Consider the following 12,308-nt stretch of genomic DNA (forward strand, 5'->3'; position numbering starts at 1 on the left):
CGCAGCTCGAAAGGCTACACATTCACGAGCCCACACATGCAAACGAAACTGCAATACTTTCTTGTTCGAAAGCTTTACAAAGCAGAAAACAATAGAGCATGTGCGCAGTTTTTCTTTTGCAATTCTTTGCTACATGAAGGCCCGGTCCATGCACGACAAATCACTCTGAAATGCGCATGGCACGTACATCGGTTGTGCAGAACTGTTGCCATACGTTCTCCCCAGTTGAGGAAAATGAACTTTTAGTGTTCCTTCATGTATGAAACAATATAATCTTCTCGAGGCCACTGAAGTCGAGACCATGTCGAATCTCATGTTACGCAAATGAAGGATGCATAAAAGAGCCTGCTCAATATGGGCGTCGGGTCCCTTCAAACAACCTTTTCTTTCTCAAGCGTTAGCAGACTGCAGATGTCGCCCACGTGCACATCCCTGACCACAGATGGTTCCGAGGCATGGAAAGGCCTGCGAAGGAAGCACTGACATTAAAAGGCCCGCCCAGCCCCATCAAACGCGAAATTTCAAAAGCTGCAAAGTTCACTGTTGGGTATTGGCTTGATCATGTCTTGAATGTCAAAGTAGCTGCCCTTCTAATGTAAGGTGCTTCTCGAACGCTTTTCAGCCCACGAATCACGTGTTGACAAAGTCTATTTGCCTTGATTCGTTTTCAGAACAAGAGCAGTAAAACTGAAATGAACACGTGCGCTGACCGGGCACACTTAAAATGACATATTTTGTGGAAAATATGAAATTACAGCGGGTATAATAATGTTTGTTTTTAAAGGTAAAGATCGGCCTCCTAAAGCAAAGCGTTGACAGTTTTGTTGAACGCAAAACTTGCATGACAATACCTACTGCTATAATGCTGACAGGTAACAAATGCGAGTTGCTTGAACATTTAATCCGTTGCAGTTGTTCCATACACTTGACTGAGATTTCGCTGACTCACTCGCGTTCGGAGTTTGACATAGAAGGACTTTGCGAGGGATAGTTTTCACCTTATGAAACCTTTGTTCATTGACTAACCTCTCTTGTTGACGAACCATGGTCTTCCGAGTAAGCGCGCATGACATTTGTCACATGATGGACAATGGAGAATCTGTGTTGAAGCTTTGAGTGCTGTTCTAAAAAGAAGCATACATTACTTAAGGTTTTTTTTCTTTCTTAGACACCCGGTTTATTTGTTAGGAGCACAAGCACCAAAGTTCCAAGTTTGGTGCTGTAAAGATATTGTTGCTCCATTTCCAAACTGCAGGTGATGGGTTAGCTGGGGCCCCCAGGAAGAATCTGAGCAGTGAGCTTCGGAGGGAAAGTTTTTTTTAATAAAAAATAGTTTTGCTCTACAGCTTGTTTCCGCAGTGAAATCGTGGCTGTTATAATGTAACAGTTCTAATGCAGTGCTATTATTTCAGAATGTACATTACTGCACCATGCGGAGCTCCACCGACGTAACGACTGGCATCGGTGTTCCTTGAACGGTAGGTAATAGGAACGGAGAATTGAGCGAAAAATAATGCTTACATTATGCTGGGCCAAAAAAAAAGAACTACTTGAATGAACAATTCCTCAGTGTATAATTAGAAGACTTCCATTGTATTTTTGCGAGAATTTGTATGAAAAGAAGACGTAGCAAAGCTGTATTTATTGTTTTTATTTGGGGACTTGCGGAAGGCATTTGTACCAAACATAAAAAAAGCAGCAAAAGATACTCGCACTCCTGTTTGCAGAATTTCCGACGTAGCATGCGCTTGTTGTGAATGGCCTCTGCTTCCAAAGGCAGTGAGAGCGACGACTGTGGCAGGAAGAACACATTCGGCGTAATACCTTGTCATAGTTTACGGCAAAGCACAGAAACATCTGGACAAAAAAAAATAAACACACACAACGTCAACGCACGACTGCGACGCATCTATAGTGCCTGTCTCGAAATGAATTCTTGCCCACTTGCTAGTTCGCTGAAGCTCAACAAACAGGTAAAAAGGCAGACCTCCTCAACCAGTATAGATTTCTCGGTCCCAGCCAGTTGTTAGCATAGAAGGTTTTGAATCATCCTCATAAATAATCTGATCATAATGTATCTACATGCGAAGTATCTACATAAAGGATCAAGTAAAGTATCTCCTAATTACGTAAACAAGTGCACTTAGAAGAAAGGCGAATTGGTCGAGTTGGAATTGGTTCATTATTTCTACAGATCAAAGGACGAAGGATAAGGAAGGCACGGCATTGAGAGGACAGTTCGGGGTCCTGTCCTTTCTGTGATTCTCCTGTAGATCTCGTCCCTTTCGCTCTGGAAATAACGACTCCTTGCGTGCTGCTCTCAGCCGGCTGAACGGCACAGCGCTTACAGGAGGAAACAAGTTGAGACTATGGAGTCGGTCGCCATAAGCAAACAAGAAAGAAAAAAAAGGCCACAAAGCTTCTGCACTATTTAGCACGACTAGCCTCTGCGACCACGTCTGTATGCACAGTGAACACATTTTTGTGCACACTCGCATCACTTCTTTTCTTAAGTTCCTACCAAGTTTAACTCCCTGCCTTTCTTTCTTTCTCGCACCAGAAAATAACGAAAAAAACGAGCCTTTTTCCAGAAACCAGGGTGCTTATTGTTAATGCCAAATTCGTTATATTGGGAAACTCAATTTTTTTCTTCAACTCGATTCGTGCCCTCCGGCCCCCCCTCCCCCCCTCCCCCCAATTCTTCATATCGTTTCTCAAACGCTTCGTGTAAAACTAGACATACTGTTCGCAACAACCACCTGCAGTTTCACTTTCCCTGTCTCTCATTGGTTTGTGTCTGTATAATAAATACTAATTCGTCTAAATATCATGTCGCGTACACCACAGCCAAAGGTAATCATTTTAACCTACCGCTGTAATGTGTGGGCCCAAGGCTGATCGCCGCGCTATACACCAACGCGGCTTTGTGGATACAGCAGATGTTGTATATTTATAATGGACGTGTTACCATTAATGAGCCCTTGCAGCTGTTTCACCTAGTGTTTGTCATTTTCCTCGAGTACAGGTATTGCTCTGGCTGTTGGCAAGTTCTAAAAAAATATTTGAGCCTACGCGCGGTAGAAAATCATTGTGTGCCTTCGTAACCGCCATCAAGTCGTGTACAACGCGAAGTGTCATATCCCTGGGACAGAAGCTGCCGCCGTTGTTTCCTTCAAAGTCCTAGGGACCTGCATATGGCTGTAGATGTAGAGAATTCAACAGGTTGGGAGAACTTTGACGTTTCTTCTTACTAAAGAGACAGATATATGTTTGTTTCCGAACAAAAGGCACAGCTAAAATTGGATCGATATTTCGTTGACGTATTCTAAAACCGGTTGTAAGCATCGAGACTGTGTGAAGCTACAGCAGCATTCGTTGCCTCTCGAGCGAATTCACACTGCAGCGCCGACAGGTGAATGCGTTCAGCGGAAATCACAATAGCGACGCGCGCGATTGTGCAGGTTCTTTTCGCTACCCTTGCGCGCTGCTCGCAAAAGACACATTATCTCACTGTGGGCGGAGGTGAGCGTGTTGCTTTTTTCCTACCGATTTCTCGTCGCATAACTGTTGAGCTGAAGGGAGGGTTGATAACGCGCTACAAATGTTGTGTTCGGGCAGAAAGATGACCGTGTTACGTTAAGTTTCATAGCTGTTGGTACATGGTCAATGGCATGAACGTTCAGCCGTCGGCACATCCGCACTTTCCGTAGCTACAACCGCAGTTAACCAGTGTCCATAAAATGACCCATTCTGACGCTGACCTTGGCGTGGCTTAAGTTTTACACGCTCCCTCGAGACTATTTTGTCACATATAGCGATTATATAGGTACAATGACGTCAAAAGTCAAAAAAACATTTTTGCCACTTCTTCTTTACTCATAGGAACCATGTTGAAGCGCGAATTCTGAGAGGCAGCTGTCACTCACATTATCGCGCCCCCATGTTTCAGCGGCAGACGAAATGGGGAGAGGAGAAAACCCCGTTGCTATAACTAATTAATTTTCCTCGCCTTAAGTTGAGCATGAAAGGCAGCGCAACGCTAACTCGTAGTTGCGTTAATGTCGCTGCTAGCGTTTGGCGGTAATATTACATGCCGAAACGTATCAGTATGCGTTCCGATAAGCCAATTCCTTTTGCGTATCATAATAACGGTACTCCGTTGAAATTTCATATTGTTTGCAATAAGTAGTAAGGGAAACGTGCCAAGGTATCGAAGTGCATCTAGATCGTTTTAGGTCGGTTCCCCCGTGATCGCTTCTGTCCAGCTCACACCGGCTAGCTAAACTTTCATCGCGTCTTTGTCCAGAAAGTAAGCCGAAAAGATTGACGTTTTCCCAGCAGCTGCCTGCTTGCATTGTCATCAACTCACTCCTTTGTGTAGCATAACAATGCGCCCCGAACATCACAGCTGCTGCAACTTGTGCGTCAGCAGTCTCTGTCTTGCAAAATAGCCAAGTAAAGGCACGCCAACAGCCGCGCTCTCGAGACAGCTTGTGTGCTGTTGCGGGCACTGAGAGCCCAGCTCTGTGAACGTGTATGTCCTCCTAGCGCAATAAGTAGGAAACATCCAAGGCGTGTTGCCAAACGCGGGGAGGTGGGCCATATACACGTCGTCACAGAAAGCTGCCGCCGAAACGAAAGAAAAAGAAAAAAAAGTTCGCCGCCCTTTTCGAGAAAATTAGTGGCGATCTCTCACATTTGTTGCAACCAGTTTCTTGGTGACATTATTTTTACCCGCCCATTTAGACGCGGTTCCTGGCACTATCCAAGAACCAGTGGCGCTGGGATTTCTGACAATTAACGAATAAAACTATACAATGTTCAAGGGACGATGGATAATTCAAATAATGGACAGAAGGCGGCTAACCTCAGACTGGAGCGAGCCCTTCGACGAGGGAACTTGCAACCATCGTCAGAGCAACAGCTTAGAACAAGTTGTTCTGAATAAGACAAGTCCCCTTACCCATATGTGCACTGCCATCAATGCCTTTTTTTAAACGTTTCTTTTTTATTTAGAAGATACCGCAGATTTTTCAATTCCAAAGAAAGAATGACAAAACAAGGCAACTACAAATGTAATGAGTACAAAAAATTCAGAGCCATTCCACTCTGTTAAGGCGGATGACCAGCGAAGCTCTATATAACTATAAAGAAAATAAAATGAAATAACAAAACAATATAACAGAAGTATGCACGGTGTTACGTTTATTTGTATTTACGTTTATCACGTGACCACAGTAATTATGATTTTATGGTGGCTACGGTAGATGGTCATGGGCTCTGTAGCGCTTGGGCCTACGCTTGGTGTTTGCCGCACGAGCTTCGTCGGTATTCTGCGTTCGTCACCGCGAACATTCTCGTTGCTGTTCCCGCTGTTGCTCTCCCCCCCTGCGCGCGCTGTACTTCCGGAGTCTGGACGATACCTGGCCTGCGCATTGGAAGTGTGAAACGGAACTGAGATAAACTACGTCGTTCGCCTATACAGTAATGATGCCAATTGCCCTCGATACATACATTGGCTAATCGGGTTTTCTTTTTGATACTCTTTTCCAGATAGATGGGTGGATGGATGTTATGAGCGTCTTCTTTAGAACGGGGTGGTGGGTTGCGCCACCAAGCTCTTGCTACTATACTGCCTAATGTCATACATAGGTTAAACAATGAAAAAAAAGAGACACTATGAACTACCATGCCCAAATTTTCTGATCCCCTATTGCGAACTGTGCTCTTGCACGTCTCCGTCTTTTGTCGTTTCCCTACTTTTCTTCCACCAATCCTGCAACTGCCTCTTACTAATGCCTATTGCGGACATGTTTGCTTTACCAGTGCTCCCGCTGAACCCAAGGGCTTCAACGAGGCCAGTGCCGCTTAAATTAACCGCTGGGTAGACGTCTTCACATTCTATTAAAACATGCTCCACAGTTTCCCTAGCTCTACCTCAGCAAGCACATGCTTCTTCCTTCTTATATCTCGCTTTATAGGTGCGTGTTCTAAGGCATCCCGATCTCGCTTCGAAAAGTAATGAGCTTCCCTTTGAGTTATCATAAATTGTTTCTTTCCTGCGTTATTTTTTTCCTCTTAAGTAGTTACTCATGGCAGGTTTCTTTTCCATATTGCCGCTACCGATGAGATTAATTCAGCCTCTCGGACTTTCCGCTTGACCTTCTTTGTTGCTGTGTTGCCAACCCTACAGGCCGCATACTTGCTGGTAAGCTTCCTAGTTCTTTTCCTCCACTGTGAATCAATGTTTTTCCTGTACAGATACCGGAACACTCTCCCAGCCCATTTACTTTCTTCCATATTCCTCAGCCGTTCTTCATACTCAATTTTACTGCGAGCTTCCCTTACTTCAAAACTAGTCCAGCCCATATCACCCTGCACAGCTTCATTTGTAGTCTTTCCGTGAGCGCCCAATGCGAGGCGACCCACTGACCTTTGGTTCCCATCGAGTCCTGATTGTACCCCTGATTTAAAGCAAACAACCGCCTTTCCAAAAGTAAGTCCTGGAACCATTACACCTTTCCACATACCTCGGATGACCCCGTACCTATTGTATCCAAATTTCTCTATGTGCTTCCATTATGGCTGCATTTCTCTTCTCCTTCACTGTTATTGTTTTTCCCTGTGTTTCCATATATCTATTGCCTTCCTTTATCCATATACCAAGGTATTTATATTCTGTTACCCGAGGTATTTCCTGGCCCTGTATCTCCACTGTCTGTTCACTGTTTTCATTGAGTACCATAACACCTGATTTTCTAACACTAAATTTCAAACCTAAATTGTTGCCTTCCTGTTCATATATATTAGCCAGACGTTGCAAATCATTTTGCTTGTTAGCTAGCAACACAATGTCGTCCGCATAAAATAACCCTGGGAGCTGCTGCTCTACTACTGTACCCACCTGTTTGTATAAGAGCTTAAACCCGATATTACTTCCTTCTAGCGCCCTCTCCATCCTAACCATGTGCATCATAAACTGAAGCGGGGACAAAGGGCACCCCTGCCTCAGTCCCTTGTTGATATGAACTTTCTCCTCGCTCCTCATCCTTTCCCATTCAACGCAAACGGTATTTTCTAGGTAAATCTCTCTCAAAAGCTGTAGACAATCGTTACCTAAGCCTTCCCCTTCCAGAATATCCCCCAAAATGTTGCGGTCTACGTTGTCGTAGGCTCCTTTAATGTCTAAAAAGGCCACATACAACGGTCTGCTTTCTGCTTTTGATATTTCAATAAACTGAGTAAGAACAAACAAGTTATCATCCAAACGCCTACCTATTCTGAAGCCATTCTGAAGCTCTCCCAAAATGCCATTATTCTCTGCCCATGCTTGAAGCTTTAATTTGATTGCCTGTTTTGCTAACCTGTATATTACCGATGTAATGGTCAACGGTCTATACGAGTGAATTCTGCATTTCTCCCCTTTACCTTTATAAATTAAATTCTGTCTACTTTGTCGCCAGCTGTCTGGTATTCGTCTATCTTTTAAAGTTTTTTGCACGGCTTTCACTAGAGCTTCCTTACTGTTTGGTCCTAGTTCATTTATCCGCCTAACTGGAACCTCGTCTAGGCTTGTGGCTGTGCGCTTAGGAATTTTCTCTTCCGCTTTCTTTCAGTTTGAATTTGTCATCACCAGCTCCTTTTCCACGTGGGTCTCTTTCATGCTCTTTTTTTCTTCAAGTACAACCTCGTCATTGCCTTGGAAAGATTCGGCTCTTACTTTTCGGATGTAATTTATTGCCTCTTCTCATTCCAGTCTGTTTTCATCTTCGTCTAGGATATGTTGTTGTATCGTTGTTGACTTCCTGCCTAATAATATTATGTGGTTCCAAAATATTCTACGTACGGCCGTCTTTTTCTCATGTATTTCTGACAACCAACGTTCACTTTCACCTTTTAATTTTGCTTGCACCAGTATTTGAACCATAGACTTATTCTCACTGTATATTTCCAGACACGATGGCACAACCGCGCCACCTACCGGTGATCTGTGAGAAAAAAACAGATGGCGAGGAGGCAGAATCACCGCCATCGTTTTTGCCTACGCACATGACGAAACGCTGAAAACTAGCCTAAGACGGCTGTGGAGAAAAAAAAAGGAGAGAGAAAGTGGAAAAGGGTGTAAAAACATTTTCGTGACCCTTCGTGGTTGCTCACTGGCTCAGTGGCTAACGCGATATCCTGCTTTAGCAGGATAGAGCGAGATCAAATCCCGGCCACGGCGGCCGCAATTCAGAGGGGCCAAAATGCAGGGACGCCAGTGTACTGTGCTTTCGGTACACGTAAAGAACCCCAAGTGGTCAAGATTACAGAGCAGTCCCACAATATGGAGTGCCTCATAATTCTGTCGTGGTTTTGGCAGGTAAAGCCCTCCGATTTCGTTAATTTTATTTATTCATTTTCGTCTGACTAACTTAAGCAATCACACTTATTAACACCATAAGGAGTTCTTTAGTGCTGTAGGAAAATCTTCGGCACCAATGACATGTTCAGGCCCAATTTGCACTAGTCCTCAATTCTTCCTGGAAAATGGGAATACTTAAATGCATTTCTCGTGAAATAAGGTGTCAGCATGTAGTTGTCCCTATTGGCGCATTTCACGTACGGTTAATATGTGTGCATCACGTTAAGGCGAAATTTCTAAGTTATAATTAATTAAAGAGTGTACAAATGTTAATCGGGCTAATCTGCGTGTCTCTTTAAGAGATTTAATCTGATTAACTTAAATAGAGCAAACGAAGAATGAGCTGGCTTTTACTTTGTCAATGTGAACCCAGACGGTTCACCTGTGATTGCTTTCTATTTGCGAGATATATTTTGTAGTATAAGGGCCCCGAACAACAACCGCGTGTTCTAGTTTCGGACAAACTATAGAGTTATTGGGCCATAACATTTACATTGTAAGGTCTCTTCTGCAAATTGTGGCGGAGGAAACAAAGATATTGTTTGCTTATCAAGTGATATGATTTATGTGAACATCATATCTTAATTATAAAGTAATTATTACACTTAAATATTTATATTTAGAAACTGCAGTAGCTGGATTATTGCTTATGCTATAGCAGACGACAAGAGAATAATTCTTCCTAATAATGCGTCGAAGTGCAGTTTTTTCATCATTGTTTAGCATGACGCTATCATTGCACCACGATGAAATACTTTTTAGGGCGCTGCTTAACAACAACTGGTATCCAAGGGAGCACACATGCGTATAAAGCATACAATAATCTGCGAACAGACAAATCTGCATATAAGATTTCAAAAAATCAACAGTATCACTACCATGAATTATACATAGCAAAGGTCCTAGCGCACTGGGACAGTGCAAATCTTAAGAGAGCCGCACCCCAAGGCGGGATCATTAGGCAAAAAACGCTAATCGCATTAGAAGTGCAGATAAATGGGTCATTAACGATGGTTTGATACGCTGGAATAATGCGACATTTATATTCATATTATCTGTTGAATAGATTTTTCTTTTATGCTTCCTTTCCGGATTGCCTAGGGCATCAATTACAGAGTCCCATTAGAACTTGATTGGGCGTGACGGACTCCAGTCTTGCGAAATTCAGCGAAAGTGTTATTGTGTACAATGTCTACATCAAGAAACAATTGAGACGCCTTAAGAGGATACAACCAAACATAACAAGCAATAAAAAGGAGAACAAAATGCTGCATATAGAAAGGAAGATGTAACAAAAGAAGGCAGAGAATACGAGATACATGAAAGTAGGCAAGCTTTTCATTTCGGCCTGAATATTTGCTTCTCGCTTCGTTTGATTGTAATTAAAGAAATCTTGCTGAAGAAAGCAATAGGTATATTAATACCACCGAAATGCACCGCGAAAATGTAGATCTATCGTAATATATGAGGACATCATGCACTGATGTTGAAAATTAAGAACCAACGGCAGCGCAGTTGCAAAAGGGGACCTTTATGTATTGCGCTGCTTCATACACCCAAGAACCACTAACATTTCGGTTTAGAGAATAAAATATATCTTTAGAGATATCAGAGGGTACCAATTTGAGCAAAAAAGGATAATCAGACCACCACCTTCTAAAAGGCGACCTGAAGATTGAGTTTTCCTAACAGCTGATCGAACAACACATGCCGCTTTCCTGAATATGAAAAATAAGTTCTACTGCAATGGGCGTGGTAGTATGATGATATTAGAATTTTGATTCACCAAATAGTAGCCCGAAGTTGTGGTGAAGTGGAGAAAGTTCCGTTAGAAGAAAATCTTCCGCTTTTGTTGATTTCGACATAACTGACTTGCCTTATTTATTGTCAGTGTTCCTCGAGATGCCCCATAATTCGCCGCCACTCTACAACCATCTGGCCTGCTGGTTAGCTCGTACCTTAAAGTGACTCGTACAATAAAGCTGGTTCAACCTGTGTATCTGAACGAAATTTTAATGCGATTAACATTCTTAGGATACTTCCCGCACTTTCCACGATGTTTCTATGCTCGTTTCTAGCCGTTTCCCCCCAACTTGGATCGCTGGGTAGCTCATGATCTAAAGGGTAGATCATCGGGCTACTGTGCTGAAGGAACAGGGTTCAAAACCAACCGCAGGATCCACTTGGTTCACTGAGTATTGAACACATGGCTGTGTGCCACTCGTCTATGAACTTCTTTGACGCCAACTTGGTCCCTGGATATGTGCCGTTGGAAATGTGCCTGTCTTCAAATACGAAAAAAAAAGATATGCCTTAAAATATATTCGAGTTGGGCGGAATTTATCTCGCATCCAGACACGCGCCACGCAAGGACTTCTTGTTGGCGCCGCTAGATGGCACAGCGTGTTCAGAGGAATGCACGAGATAGTAGCCTTGCTACATGCAAGCCCCATATGGTGTAGCGCTACACTGTTTCAATGCTTATCGCATTAACATCGACAGACATCGTCGAAAAGTAAACTTTGCATTTGTAAATCATTTGTCCTAGGAGGAGGAGGAGGAGGCAAGAATAGACGGAAAGACGGGGAGGTTTGCCAGTTCTCAGACCAGCTGGCCCGGCAATTGTACCCAGAATCGTTAGACTGGGAGAACAATAAGGCAGCAGCAGCTCATTGAAGATGAGGACCAAGAAAACGGGAAAAACAAAGTTCACGAGTACTGAAGTAACGCCTGAGCTTTGATGTTTATGAACATCGTTTCTTGCGTCCTCGTCTTCCCTGCTGGGCTACTTGAGTATGTCGAACCAACTACCTCATCAACTCGTGCTCAGGAGGACAAACCAGTTTGCTAGCCGACGCAAATGCGCTTTGTATTTCTGAGTGTTCGAGGTTCCTGAGAACGCAGTCTTACCTCTTGCGAAGCAAGGAAGGAACTGAACAGAATGCTCTGTAGTTGGCCTCAGGCCACCGTGCTTAACGATTTCCTCATAAACTATACGTGGGTACGTTCGGACGCTGCGTTTGGACGTTCCTTTGCTGCGATACGCACATTGCCATGTGGAGCGCAACAGTTTATTTCGAGTACGTTCAAGGCCACCCACTCAGTCAACGTCTTTTCTTGCAGCACGCATCGAAATAGACAAAGGCGGTTTCCGAAGAACTGGGCTCGAGGCTGAGTTTTTAGAACCTCTACCTCGGCCGCGGGAACTGCCCCCGAACAAATCCCGTCATCGACTCGACGACACAAAAAGATGAAGAAAAGAAGAATGGCCTGGTATTGGTTGCTGTCACTACCGCTACTAGGTGAGAAAATGATTCCGTATCTTTGGGAGTTTTGAGCGAGCTGTTCAGCTCTCCACTGCAGTAATTAGGGGGTTTCGCTATTCATAGCTGTAAGGCAGGGAAACAAAGGACCATTGCAGCAGTACGTGTCCTCCGTGCCATTATTGTTACCAAGCTGTGGTCGATCCCTTTACATCTTAGATGATTACCGAACTGCATAACGCTCGTGTCATTGTAATATGTAGGACTTGATCTGCGTGAATCAGCGTTTTAGAGCTTCCTAACAGTTGCATTAACAGTTGTTAGATTTGTAAATATATAGTGTGGCGTTGTAGCGACGGTAAAGGAGCACAAACTGCTCGAACTGTGAGTTCGAAGTCTAGTATTTTATTGGCTGAACTTGTGCCTACAAGAACAAGCGGTACTCAAAGTAAAATAATAGCGGCGAGCACAGTCGTCGGTCGTTAAAATCTAAACTTACGACGCAAGTCTGTCTACTTTTGATACATGCATTACTGTAGATTCCAAAGCGTTCGTTTCAGCTCACGTAATTTAACAATGTAAATACGACAGCATACATATCGCGGATGTTATATGAGTAGACAAGACTCTGGTATTGAATG

The 12,308-nt window shown here is 43.5% G+C and overlaps 1 protein-coding gene and 1 long non-coding RNA gene across 4 annotated transcripts in view; one reads left to right on the top strand and one right to left on the bottom strand.

Moving 5' to 3' along the window:
* LOC142575930 (uncharacterized) overlaps positions 1–12,308 on the bottom strand; it is a 23,540-nt gene continuing 11,232 nt past the window's right edge. Inside the window, exons 2-3 of the long non-coding RNA XR_012826741.1 lie at positions 1,714–1,857; positions 1–465 (exon numbers count right to left, since the gene is read on the bottom strand). This is a non-coding gene — a long non-coding RNA (uncharacterized LOC142575930). The remainder of the gene's footprint in view (positions 466–1,713; positions 1,858–12,308) is intronic.
* The window catches only part of LOC142575928 (uncharacterized), a 16,585-nt gene continuing 5,735 nt past the window's right edge, over positions 1,459–12,308 (top strand). Inside the window, exons 1-2 of one of the 3 annotated variants that reach the window (XM_075685734.1) lie at positions 1,459–1,478; positions 11,528–11,706. In XM_075685734.1, coding sequence (XP_075541849.1) covers positions 11,655–11,706 — 52 coding nt within the window. In that variant the 5' untranslated portion in view covers positions 1,459–1,478; positions 11,528–11,654. Of the gene's footprint in view, positions 1,479–3,378; positions 3,523–11,527; positions 11,707–12,308 lie in introns of those variants that run through there. The other 2 variants (XM_075685735.1, XM_075685733.1) reach the window with 2 other exon arrangements.

Source organism: Dermacentor variabilis, chromosome 3 (genome assembly GCF_050947875.1).
Source record: "Dermacentor variabilis isolate Ectoservices chromosome 3, ASM5094787v1, whole genome shotgun sequence".
NCBI lineage: Eukaryota > Metazoa > Arthropoda > Arachnida > Ixodida > Ixodidae > Dermacentor > Dermacentor variabilis.